At 44.7% G+C, this 13,738-nt stretch overlaps 1 protein-coding gene across 7 annotated transcripts in view; it reads left to right on the top strand.

The window, feature by feature from the left end:
- The window catches only part of LOC127583286 (endothelin-converting enzyme 1-like), a 251,969-nt gene that overhangs the window by 94,190 nt on the left and 144,041 nt on the right, over positions 1 to 13,738 (top strand). The window contains exon 1 of one of the 7 annotated variants that reach the window (XM_052039075.1): positions 12,743 to 12,891. The exons of the other annotated variants lie outside the window; for them this stretch is intronic. Coding sequence (XP_051895035.1) covers positions 12,817 to 12,891 — 75 coding nt within the window. The 5' untranslated portion in view covers positions 12,743 to 12,816. Of the gene's footprint in view, positions 1 to 12,742; positions 12,892 to 13,738 lie in introns of those variants that run through there. 7 annotated transcript variants of the gene reach the window in all.

Raw genomic sequence — 13,738 nt, 5'->3', positions numbered from 1 at the left:
TTTTCCATCAGATTTATCATTCAGTTACTACACTACTTAGTGGCTGCAAAGATTGCATCTGCTGGGCTACATGCGGAGAGTTCAAGTTACTTTATTGTCATTCATCCATGCTATAAAAATACATGGCGGAACGAAATGTTGTTTCCCCCAGACTCTCACAACAGAGGACATACATAGAACAGAAGACATACTATAAACACAACAAAAAACAAAAAATCAAGAAAAAAAGTGCAAAAAACGGTATATACAAAATACAAATTTAGTGTAGGGTTAGTGCAAAACCGAGTTGGACAAGAGAAATACAAGCTTGGGAGAAGGGAGAACTTGCAACACATTAATCGGTACACTGAAACCAAATGTGCCAGTTCCAGCACACTGCCACACAGGAAAACTCAAAACACTTCTGTGAAACTTCCTTGCTTTTTGTGTGACTTTTACAAATAGCGTTAGGGTGAACGACAACATTATTTTAACCAACAAAAAAGCTTGAAGCAATTTCTTACCTTTATAGTTGGAGTTTATTGCACAGTTTGCACTGGCTATCTACCCTCTCTCATGTCCCTTAAACTCGTCACCTCATCCACCTTTATGACTTTGTCCACGTCCCGAGAGTTTTCTTAATGTATCACTTGAAGCATGTGGGGCATGGGGTGTTGATGTGAATGTATCTGTGATGTTGGTGATAAAGTGATGTCATCCTAAGGCATCAGTTATGCTACAATCACAGGAAAGATGGATGTTGTCTGGATCCTGTTATGAGGAAGGAAAAACTAACCACATCCTCAGCCCTGGTGACTGTGTTCATATCAATGGGAAGAATTGGCCCAGCTTTCTCCTGATGACCACAGCAGCAGCAGCCGTGAATGTGAGCATCAGAACTGTTTTTATAATTCCAATTGTTGTTACGTTGAAGGATCAGTTTGTTTGGAATTTTCAGGAATGTGTGGATTTTAACTCTCATTTTCCTTCCTTACCCATTTTTGGTTTTGTCTGCCCTTAAGTATGATTTATCAGAATTCACTCACATACCACATTAATTTAAAAGTTCCTTGTCTCTGCTGAAATCCATGCTTCTCCTTTGAAATGGGCTCCCTTTCCTCCTCGCTATTGAAGGTACCGCAGCAGACTCTTACTGCTCTGTGTGTCCTCACTTCGGACTCACTGACTATCTCTCCCGTTGTCCGCTGGTATGAGTGGTGACCTGGTGGTAATGCCCATCTAATGGAGAGGGGCCAACTAACCTTTGATGTATAAATTAAGATCTCACTAAGTGTACAGGATCCAATGAAAGGAGGTATTTCATCTTTATAGATCTTTTGAAGTTTTTGTGCAAGTTTCAGAGGATGTTTGGCAGTCGGTTGGCAACTGAAACGAGGGTTTCTTCTGTATCTCTTAAACCACATTACTGCAGTAAGCTCAGCAAATCTGTACCACCACCTTTCTATGGCTCTCCCCCAACCCCAAGCTAGTCTATTTCAATTACTTTGCCTGCACAGTGTGCTGCGTTGATGCATGTTATAGATTAGTGCATACATACTGTTATACCTCTGTCATACCTCTGTTCTTGCCCATTTTGACCACCCCAGGGCAGACCCTGCCTCCCAAACAGACCAAATGACTGACAAGTTCTTTGAGGAGATGGTGAGTGTATCTGATGTATGTGTGAAGTTTTAGCAAGATGTTTGACAAGATCCCACATAACAGAAAATTGAAAGACCATGAGAAGTAAAAGAAGTCTGTGGATCCAACCCATGCCACTAAAGCTGTCAGGCGGTAGCTCCACTGGTAGAACCGTTTCCTCCAGTGATGTGGGTTCAGTCCTGGTCTCTGAAGTTTGTATGTTGCCCTGGTGACCATGTGTGCTTCCTCCAGGTGCTCTGGTTTACTCCCACCTCCCACAGACATGCAGGTTGGTAGGTTAATTGCTCCTTGTGTGTAGGTGAGTGGTAGAATCTAGGGAGAGCTGATGGGAATGTGGGAAATGGGAATATGGATGAATGCTTGATGGTTAGCATGGGTTGTGTGGGCCTAAGGGCCTGTCTCTATGCTGTATGACTCTATAACTATGACTAAAAGGTGGCAAATTGGCTCAGTGGAAGAAAGCTAAAAGTAATGATTGATGGATGTGTTGGTGTCAGTAGGGCAGCAGTGAGCTGTCCTGGGGTTCTTGGCCAATATATTCTGTGGTGCATACTTTTATTTGTCCATGAGGTGTGCATGTCCCTGACACTTACCTTAACCACCTCTAACTGACTCTTCAGTTAGAGATGATTAAGACCACACTAATGACTTGAACTAAGTGTTGGCATTTACAGACAATTCCAAAATTGACCATATGCTGGCAGTGAAGAAAGATTCAAAGGACAGGCGACGTGGGTAGAAAAGTGGCAAGTGGAAATCAGTCCGGGGAAGTGCACACGAATAAGTTTGGGTTGAGGCACTACACGTGCAGGGTAGTTGGGTTTGAGTATTTGAATTTAATTGAATCTTGCAGGGCACAACAGGCAGGATGCAAGGACGAGGTTGCCGCAGGCTGAGGAGTTTAGAACCAGGGGTCACAACGTCAGATAAGGGGTCAGCCGTTTAGGACTGAGCTGAGGAGAAATTTCTTCACAGGGAGGGTTGTGACTCTTTGGAATCCTCTGCCCTGGTCAAAACTGAGATTGAAAGATTTATTATATATATTTTTCTTTCTCACGTTTCCTGAGATGGAAAGAGGCCATTTGGCCCATCTCTTGCAACAAACCATCATTCCCAATTCCCTCACTTATTTCCATGTAATCTATTCTCTCTCTCACACACCAACTAATACAAAGTCCCCACCCCACTGCTGATTCTTCTACCAGCCAAGCATACAAGGGGCCATTTATAGTGGCTACTTGACCAACTTACCAACCATCAATTCCCCCCAGATTCAACCACCCACTAACTAGGGGCAAATTATGGTGGCTTATTTACCTACCAACCTGCACATCTTTGGGATGTGGAATGAAACCAGAGCACCCAGGAGAAACTCACATAGTCCAGGGAGACATGCAAACTCTACCCAGACAGCAACAGATATCGGGATCAAATCCATGCCACTGAAGCTGGCAGACACAAATGTTGGAGCTGGGAAGCAGCAGCACTACATCCAGTGGGCACCACCTACACTCTCTCCAGGTGTATCTGGGCACAGACATATCCTCGGAAGAGAGGCAGCTGGTTTGATTGGAGAGGCTTCTCCAACAACCTGTTGCCTGGATCCGTGAATGGCCACCCTGGCCAAGGGCAGACCAATGAGAAGGTCCTCTGATCAATTTCTGCGCCCCCCCCACCCCCCCAAGCCTCCACACCAGATGCCTAAAGATCAGCAGCGTAGGGCTGAAGTGCAACCAGAACTTGAGGAGCAACCTCAAGGCCACAGAAATGGTGGTGGGCCTGGGAATCACGAAGGTAGTTCTGGTCACAGTGTGAAAAAGAGAGTTAGGAGAACAAGGCAAGGGTAGGAGAACTCTGGTGTGAGGAACAATTGTCAGGCTGTCATTATTTTCCTTGGAACAGAGAGGTGGCTGATCTTGTTTTATAAAATTATGAAGGGCTTGGATGAAATGAATAGAAGTTACTAACCAGGGAAGATGTGTTTAAAGTCATTGGTGGAAAATTGAAGAGAATTTATTTGGTCCTCTCCTCTAGCATTTCCCTTCCCCCCACAAACCCCTGGGAGAAGTAGGGCGGGTGGAACTTGCTGAAAGAATTGTCCAGAGATGGTTAACAATCTTAATGGTTTTACCCACTGATAATGGCTGTGTAAATGTTTTGTATACAGTGGCTCGTTGTGAAGCTTCTCTAGTTCTGAGCCTGTTTTAAATAACTAGATCAAGTTGAATTTCCTCAGTTCTGGGGTGCTTACTGCATGGGTCTTGAAATGCCTTCAGCTGGATCCTAAGGAGACTCAGTCCACTGACATCATGATTTAGGTGTTCTTCACACTGAGTTATAAGAGAAGACAGGAGACCAGTTAATCTTGAACAAGGATGACTATAAGGGAAGCTGTTGTCAGGGTACATTAAATGATAGAGTGAAGGTAAATGGAAAGCATGGTTTCAAGGTAAACTAGTGGGACAAGAGAGCTTGGGTTCAAATTAGTGAATTTGAATTTCAAAATAAATTCAAGACTGGTGTCGGGGGGAATCTCTTCACACACAATCTAATCTGCTGTTGGAGACACAAACCTTCAACAGCTGGTTGGAGGTGGTGGTGGTTAGGGAAATGGATGTTGGCTTCCTCTGTGTGTGGGTGTGTGGGTGGGTGGGTGGATGGATGGATCAAGTGATCAGAAGGCATTTTGCATTTGGGACTTGACAGCCTCTCTGCCCAATCTTTGTCTGCACCTCGGCTCATCCATTACTTCCTTCCACTGACACTTCACACAGCCCAGAGGACCTTGGTTAGGAGTGTGTGGAGGTGGAGGAGTCAAGTGGGAAAGGGGGAGTCTGGTGCTGCTGGAGCTATGTCACAGTGGGGTATGAAGGGAGGACATCACAGTATGCTGCATGGGACAGCTGGACACCAGCATGTTAAATTTTAAATTTTATTTACAGCATGGTAACAGGCCCTTCCGGCCCAATGAGTCCGCGCCACCCATCTTAAACCCCCAAATTAACCTACCCGTACGTCTTTAGAACGTGGGAGGAAACCGGAGCACCCGGAGGAAACCCACGCAGACACGGGAGAATGTACAAACTCCTTACAGACAGCGACGGGAATCGAACCCCGATCGCTGGCGCTGTAATAGCGTCGTGCTAACCGCTACGCTACCGTGCCGCCTTGACAGCCAGCAGGCCAGCTCCAAACCATCGGCTGTTAGTCATTACATCCCCCACAGGAAGTGTCTGCGGATAACCCGTGGAAGTGGCTTTCACTAAACCCTTGCTGTTTACATCAGTTTAACAAAGTGGGTGACTATGGGAGGAGGGAAAAAGTGATTTCATTCGTCTTGTGCTTTTCACAAATCCCTTGACTTCCAAAAGTGCTCTACAGCACATACTTTGGGCTTTTCTTTAGGTATTTTAGTGTGAGAAAGACAGCATCCAAGGAGTGGACAGGATTCTCCCGTTGGACTGTGTGTCATTACCACTCAGTTCCACTCTATACCCACTTGCTTGTGGTGATGCGCTGAGCATGGACTGGAGCTACCAGTTGCCAGAAATCAGACTTCAACCTCCAGAGCTTTACAGTGAACAATGCAGGAGGGAGCTCAAAGGGGCAATAAAATACTTTAGATTTGGGGAGGGGAAAATATCTTTTTTAAAACTCCAATCACAGTTTCCAAATTCCAGAAGCTATTTGTCCACCGATCTGTTGACAGTCCAAGTTCAAGTTTATTGGCATTTATACCAGGTTTGAACCTGACCTTGGATGCTGCTGTTTGTGTGAAGTTTGCAAGTCCGCCCTGTGACTGCTCCAAGCGCTCCGGTTTCCTCCCACATCCCAAAGATGTGCTGGCAGGTTCATTGATCACTACTTGCCCCTAGAGTAGGTTAATGGCAAAAAGAATCAATGCAGAGTTTGGGGGCATGTATGAGAGAATATAGGTTGAAAGATTGCAGAGAAATAAAGAGAAGAGGACTGGGACTAATGGAAACCAGTGTGGATCAAGTGGTCTCCTAATTTGCAGCAGGATGTAAATGAATTGGTCAAATGGGCAGACTCATGGCAAAAGATGTTTAATGTGAAGAAGTGGAAGGTGGTGCATTTTGGTAGAATGAATCTGCAGAGGCATCTTGGAATAAAGGATACTGTTCAAAAAGGGGTGCAGGAACAGAGGGACCTGGGGATATAGGTGCACAGATCACTGGTAATAAGGCTTACACGATTGATAAAGATATAGAGTATAAAAACATGCTGAACCTTTATGAAACACTGATCCAGCCTTAATTCTGGTCACCTCATTATAGGATGGACATGGAAGCACTGGAGAGGGTCCAGAAAAGCTTTGAGGATGGTTCCTGTGATGAGGGACAAGGACAGACATTGAAAGGCTGAAACTCTCTCAAGAAGGCCGAGGGGAGGTTTGACAGAAGTGCATAAAATGATGAGGAGTCTGACAGAGTGGATAGTGGGAGGCTACTCCCATTGGTGGAGGGGTCAGGTACAGGTACCTGACAAGGCAATGACCTGACAAGAGGTTGCAAGGAAGAGAACTGATAACAATGTGAGACAAAACATTGTCTACAGCATGTGTCTGGAATCTGGAATGTACTGCTGGCAGATGAGATGGAGGCAGATCCCACTGTGGACTTCAAGAAGAAAAATGTGCAAGGCTCTGGGGAAAGAACCCAAGAGGTACAAGCAAGTTCCTCTGGTAGAAATCCAGCATGAACACAGTGGGTAAAATGGCCTGGTCTTCTCCTGTAACAATTCTGTCATTCTATTTCATTATAAGTGTGCAAAAAGAATTAAAAAGAAAAGGAAATCACTTTAGTGATCTGCCCAGAGTAGCAAGTTCTCACTTTAGTGAACTTTGTCTTCAGTTTGTGACACAGCCATTAGGGGGAGATGGATCTGGAACATGAATGTTAAGCACAAAACATGCTTGTACTCTGGCTGAAAGTCTAATGGCAGGATGTGCATTGGACTGCATTTATCAGCAATTGGCTTTTTGGGTTGAGTAGCTTGTTTTTAATATTAGCCTGTAAATAAGACAAATATTGATCTGTGTTGCCAGTTATATCATATCATATCTTATCTTAATGGTACAACAAAAGAGCTTTGCTTATCTAGAGAAGGAAGGAGATTTGAGCTAAAGTTACAAACCTGATCTCTGCAGAGGAAGCTTTGTTAACATTGATGGTGATACTGTCTGCAATCAAACAGTCTGTGGCAAGGCTGGGTGGGGATGACTGACTGGAAACTGATAGGGATGCAGGAGCAAGAGTTAATTCCTTACTATAGTTGCACTATTCGGCTAGATCATAGCTGATCTTTGCTTCATCTGCCTGTCTTGGTTTTTCAACTATTACTATAATTACCTATTAAAACCTGTCAGACTTGGTTGTGACCCCACTACAACAGCATTACAGTGAAGAGAGCCCTTGGGTTCTGCTTGATTTTATCCCCCCAGGTGAGGTACTGAGGACTAGGTAGTGTGTCAGTGAGGGCGGGTGTTTGCAAGGAGCTTGTGGCAACTTGAGAGGCCAGCACAAAAGTAACATACTTACCCCCACCTTTCACAGTTAAAACAGGCCACCCAAACTTCTAGCCTGACACTCAAAGCTCCCCTTGACCCTTTGATCACCCTCCCCTCCCGTGACAGCCTTGTCTGCCTCTCCCAACCCCTCCCCTCCTCCACCTCCAACACCCTCCCTACAAATTACCATGCTGCTATCTATTCATGACTCCTACCCAATAAAATTCAGGCCCTTCTAATCCCAAAGTAAAAGGATGCATCACATTCAGCGAAGTGGGTGATACAACTGAAGGGCTTAAGGTATGGGAGTTGGTGGTGTAGGTCATGGAATTGTACTGCACAGAAACAGCCTACCTTGACAATGCTGACTGTGATGCCGATCTCCACTAATCCCATTTGCCTGCTTTGGGTCCGTATCTCTCAACACTTTTCCTATCTATCCTGTCTAAAAAAAATCTTCTGGTTGGAGAGTCAAAGAAAAAGGAATAGTCTTAAAATTGATCTTTTCAGGAGGGAAATATGGGAATAGGAAGAGATGGAGAAAGCTCCCGGAATGTCTGGGGCAATTTTACTTGCCAGATCGAGACCAATGTCTTTCACCTTGCGAAAACCGATTGAGGAGTAAGACAGAGTGGTTAATTAGACAAAGTACTGGATGTGACTGAGTGCTGGATCAGAGTCGATTGGTTTGAACGCCTCTTGTTGCCTCTTCACCCAACTCAATGCTGGAGATGCAGTGACTGTACAGCATTCAGTTTTGATCAATCCAGGAACATACCATCGAGAGAAGGCAGCTCCTGTTCACCCATAACTCCCAAACACTGATGCACCAAACCACTCCTCTACTGGAAAAGATGTTATTCCTTTTGCCAATCACTTCCCCCGGAGCCAACCTGCAGACTCGAAGGTTGAAGGCTCGCTCCCAGCTCTTCTTTCAGTATGAGCAATATTAAATATAACAACCAGCATCCTCCTAGGCTGTAGCTTCTTCACTTTCTATTCTTGTCTTCAGTCTCCCTGGCCTGATTAACAGTATTCATCCTGAGCCACTAACCACTTCTCTGTTGCCTGATATACTGCGCGTTGCCAGCATTGCCTGTTTGAATTCCTTTGTGCAGGAATTTTGTGCAAGAGACCTCACTATGTGTGATATTATTTTGCAATGTAAATAGAAATGAGGGAGGGGGCAGTGGAGGCTTAAACTACTGTAGGGGACTGAGCTTCCAGCTGTGCAGTGTCAGGCAGGTTTCTGGTCTCCATTCAAGTGCCTGCTGACCACAAGGCTGGTGCTCAGGACAACCCAGAGGCTCAAGGTCACTTTAACTCATTTCTTGCATATTTTAAAACACAAATTTAATTCACAGAATGGTTACAGCACAGAAGGGGGCCATTCGGCCCATCAAGACTGTGTCAGCTCTACGTAAGAGCTTTGTTTTAATAAAGGGTCTTCGACCTGAAATGGGTAACTATGTTTCTCTTGCCACGGATGCTGCCTGACCAGTTGGCGCTTCCACATATCTTGTTTCTGTAGCTACACGAGCACTTCAGCCTCTCCCACTTGGCCCTCCTCGCCCCACAAAATTCTTTCCTATCAGATTTTTCACCAGCTCTCTCCTATGGTTGAAACTTCCTCTACCATTACCACAGGCAGTGCATTTTGTACTCTAACCACTCACTGCATTTATATATATATATGTTTAAAAAAAAACTCTCATGATACTTTTGGGGGGGAAAATGTTCCTCATTCCATATGTCAAATTCTTTAATTATGTTGTTGGCTTAATTATTAGTGCAAGCCCTGTGCTCATGGTGCCGGTTATGACTGTTTCATGTGGCCATTGGTGAAGAAGGCGTTTGGCACGCTGACCTTCATCAGTCAGGGCAGTGAAGATAGGAGCTGGGACGTTATGTTGCAATTGTACAAAACGTTGGTGAGGCCACACTTGGAGTATTGTGTACAGTTTTGGTCACCCTATTATAGGAAGGATGTCATTAAGCTGGCAAGAGTGCAGAGATTTACAAGAACGTTGCCAGGATTCAAGGCCCTAAGTTATAGGGAGAGTTTGGGCAGGCAAGGACTTTATTCCTTGGAATATAGGAGAATATGAAGGGTGATCTTATAGAAGTGTATAAAATCATGAGGGGCGTAGATAGTGTGAAGGCACACAGTCTTTTTCCCAGGGAAAGAGAAACAAAAACCAGAGGGCATAAGTTTAAGGTGAGAGGGAAAAGATTTAAAAGGGACCTGAAGGGAAACTTCTTCACGCAGAGGGTGGTGCGTGTATGGAATGAGCTGCCAGAGAAAGTAGTTGAGGCAGTTACAACAACAGCATTTAAAAGACATTTGGAGAAATACATGGATTGGAAAGGTTCCGAGGTATATGGACTAAACACAGGCAAATGGGATGTGCTTAGGTGGGCACCTTGTTGGCATGGATGAGTTGGGCCGAAGGGCCTGTCTCTGTGCTGTATTACTCTGTGGCCCCAGTAGACTTTCAGTTGTAGCTGTGCATTACTCTGCAGAACCTGCATCCTTCTTGCTAATTAGAAAGTTGAGAATGTTTTTAAACTTGATGTGGGAAAGAGAAAGAAAACTCATTAAAGGAACGTTGGATTAGAGCCAAAGCTGTGGATAACGACCCATGGAGCACATTCACTGTGGCAAATTGAGATTCCGGATGCGTGCTTAGAGTCTCTCCACAGGGCTTTAGCTTATACATTTTAGCAACAGAATGATTTCCTGTGTTGCTGAAGCTACTGTCCCCTCAAAGCCTCCCTCGAACAAACATTGCATCTTGCTAATTTTTCAGTCACTGGACTGTGCCCACCCTCCGATGAATTAACGCCTTGTCACCAAGAAGAGCTTTTCAATGCTTATGAAGAAATTTTGAGTTTTGTTCTTTCGAAGTCTGTGCTGTCATCCTAGCATTGGTTAAGCTGCTTAGAACATAGTGGCCAAAGTTAGGCAAACCCCAAAACCTGAAAAGCTGGAATGTTTTTAAGAAATCGTGTTTATACGGAAATGTTAATGATTACTCCTTCTGAAGCAGGAACAGCTGGCATAATTGTGCCACGTGCAAAAACCACTGAGCAATGTTGGAAATGGTGTACAATAAGGATCCCTTTATAAGGGAATTTTTTTTTATTTATGTACATTGGACATGTTCACACAGGCAAGATGAGGCTTGAGACATGATTGCTGCTTTTAGGATTCTAAAGGAATTCAATAAGGTAGATGATAAGCTCCATCAGCACAGAAAAACTTGAAGGCAGACAAAATCAAAAAGTAACCTCTGGTATATTAGTTTACTGAGAATGTTACCAACCCATGGAACGGAGTCTTAGAGCATTTAAAGAAATATCTGAGCAAGCACTTGAATCACCAAGGCATAGAAGACTGTGGACCAGTGGTAGTAAATGGGATTAGCATAGATAGGTACTTGATAGTAAGCATAGTCATGATGGGCCGAAGAACCTGTTTCTGTGCTGTATCACCCTGTGAATCTAATCTCTTGGAATGGTTGAAGCTGTTGGCATTGATTCATTCAAATTAGTTAAGGCTTCCTTTGTGAAAATAACATGGAATATATGAGATATGATACAAGTGTAGCATGTTTGGGAGGATCAGGTAACTTGTAAGGTTTCCCTTGAAATCTGGCTTGGTTTGGTGTGGGCCAGTTCATAGAGATTGATGGCTACAATAAGCCAACAACTCCCTGATCATTGTACTGTCCCAACCACTGGGGTGGCTGAAGATGAGTGGTTGAACTGCGACTTTACTTCACCTGCCACTTCTGTGAGATACAATGAGGGTTGTTAATGGAAATACTCTGTTTGGATCTCTGCAATGGGTAGACTAACAGGAGATAGAAGATTAGATTAATGGCTGTGAACACTTGCATTCTTTTAGATAAAGGGCTGAGGAGCTGAGGCTGCAGAACCACAACTGGCAATCGAAGTGAAGCCCGTGTGACCACTCCAGAACAGGTTAGCTAGGATGGCGAATAAAAAAGGAGCCAAAGGGATATGGGAGAACATGGATCAGAAACCAGCGTTCACTTACTGGTCAATCAGCCATTCCTGGACTGGGGTTTGTGTGTTTTGAGGTTCTCGCTGTTATGACAACAGACAGCTCTTCCTTAGGATTTTGTTTTTAAAAACCGTTCAACCTGGCCTGGACTTCTGAAACATCTCTCACTTCTACTGCCAGTCAACAAAACATTATAACATTCTTTTTAACCACTGGTGTTGAGAGGGGGAGCACTCTTGATTCTGATGTTTTGCCTTATTGAGTGCATCTAATAAGGTAGCTTTCAAGGGAGCAGCTATGCAGGTGATGAGTAAGATCAGTAAGTTAACTCTGTTAACTGTATTTCTCTTTCTTCAGATGCCCCCTGACCTGTTGAACATTTCGAACATTTTCTGTTGTTTCTTTTCCAGATTTCTAGCATCTGTAGTTTTTTGTGTGTGAGTTTCACTTACTGTTGAACTCACTGCCTCTTCCCTCCCAGGAATGGGAACCTTGAACAAATTCTTCTCTCCTCTCCAGCAGGATTTTCAAGTGTCTCTTTTACTTTGTTCACCCTTATTTCCCTGCCTGTCTTCAGCTTCTCTCAGCTCTGACAAAAGGTCTTTGACCTGAAACATTAATTCTGTTTCTCTTTCCACAGATGTTGCCTGAACTGCCGAGTGTTTCCAGCATTCTGTTTTTGTCTGTTCCATCTTGTTCCTTATTATGAACTATATTTCTCCCTTCTCCCATTCTTCCTAATTTTATTTTGGTTCTGTTCCACTTTTATTCCTTTCTGTGAAGCAGTGGCCATCTCAAATATCACTTTCAAGTGTTATAACATGTTTTAATCTTTCCCCATGGAGGCGTTATTTGAAGTCCTGCGATCAGTGGTTGGGACCACCTGGTTTTCATTACGTTTAACAATGGTAACCAAGGGGTCACTGTGGAGAGAGGGGGTCAGGCATATAGAGATGTCAACACAGTTCAATTTAAGAAACTTGCTTTGAAGCTCTTCCAACTGTTGTATACAACAGCTGGTTAATTTATAACCTCGGTGGTTTGGAAAGATCCTGACTGATGGCACAAATTCCATTGTGGAAATGGCTGTGTTATGCGGAGTTGCCTGTTAAGGGTTTTGGCACTGGCAGGACACCCTGCTGTGCTGCTGATGTTGCCTGCAAGTTAGCAGCGCAGCCACGTCAGAATCAAGTTTATTATCACTGTCTTATACAGAAATGACATGAAATCATGAAATTTGTTGTCTTGCAGCAGCAGTACAGTGCAGGGACATAAAAAAACTATAAATTACAAAATAAATAGTGCAAAAAAAAAGGAACAATGAGGTAGTGTTGGCGTTCATGGATCGTTCAGAAATCTGATGGCGGAGGAGAAGAAGCTGCTCCTGAAACATTGAGTGTGGGTCTTCGGGCTCCCTGACGGTAGTGATGAGGACAGTTATCGGTCTGTACAAGGGACTACAGTATTCAATCCACTTGAGCCCTAGAACGAGGGTATGACATCCTGAGGGCACGGGAGGAAGTTGGAGACACAAGAGACGGCAGATGTTGGAATCTGGAGCAACACACAAGAAGCTGGAGGAACTCAGAGGATCAGGCAGCATCTGTGGAGGGAAATGGACACTCAACACTTCGGGTCAAGCCCCTTCGTCCAGACTGAAAGATGGAGGGGAGATGGCCGGTATAAAGAGGTGAGGGGAAGGGGTGGAGTAAGAGGTGACAGGTGGATCCAGTTGAGGAGGGTTCATAGGCAGATGGAGGAGGAAATGGTGGGAATAGCGACAGAGGCCGGGAGGTGATGGGTGGAGGCAACAAAGGGCTGCAGATGATGGAATCTGATAGGAGAGGAAGGTGGGGCGTGGAATCGATTAAGGGAGGTGGTGGGGGGGGGTGCAGATGGAGATAGCAGGGGGAGGCATACCAATAGGAGGAGTAGGTGGGTGATGGGAGTGAGTGGAGGAGGGGAAAGAAACAGGGTGATGGGGGACTAGGCTATGTGATAAAGATCTTAGTTCCAGTCACTTCTCAAATCTCAGACACCTGATGACTCAGAAGAAGGCTATTCAGTCCATCGAATCAATGCTGATTATCAGAGTATTCCCATCAATCCCATTCCCCCACTTATTTCTGTATAACCAATCCTCTCTGACAGGCCCTCTGCTCACCTGCCACCCACCTACACCGAGACAGTGTACAGTGGCCAATTAACCTACCAGCATATCTTTGGGATGTGGGAGGAAGCTGGTGCAACCAGATGAAACCCACGTGGTCATGGCAAGAATGTACAAACCCCACGCAGATGCCATCCAGAGTCAGGATTGAACTTGAGGCGCTTAATCCATGCGGTAGCAGTACTACCTGCCATGCCACTGCGCTGCCCTTCAAATGCCCCAGGGAAGCTGATTCATTTTGAATCGCAGCTCACCTTTCCACAGACGCAACATCAATCTCGATTTACGAGGCAGCAGCTCTCAATATTGCATGCCAATCTATGATCGCCAAACCCTTGGGTCAAATGCCCACTCACACAACCCCCCC

This window comes from Pristis pectinata, chromosome 26 (assembly GCF_009764475.1).
Source record: "Pristis pectinata isolate sPriPec2 chromosome 26, sPriPec2.1.pri, whole genome shotgun sequence".
NCBI classification, from domain to species: Eukaryota; Metazoa; Chordata; class Chondrichthyes; order Rhinopristiformes; family Pristidae; genus Pristis; species Pristis pectinata.
This window is presented reverse-complemented; position numbering and strand designations above follow the sequence as displayed.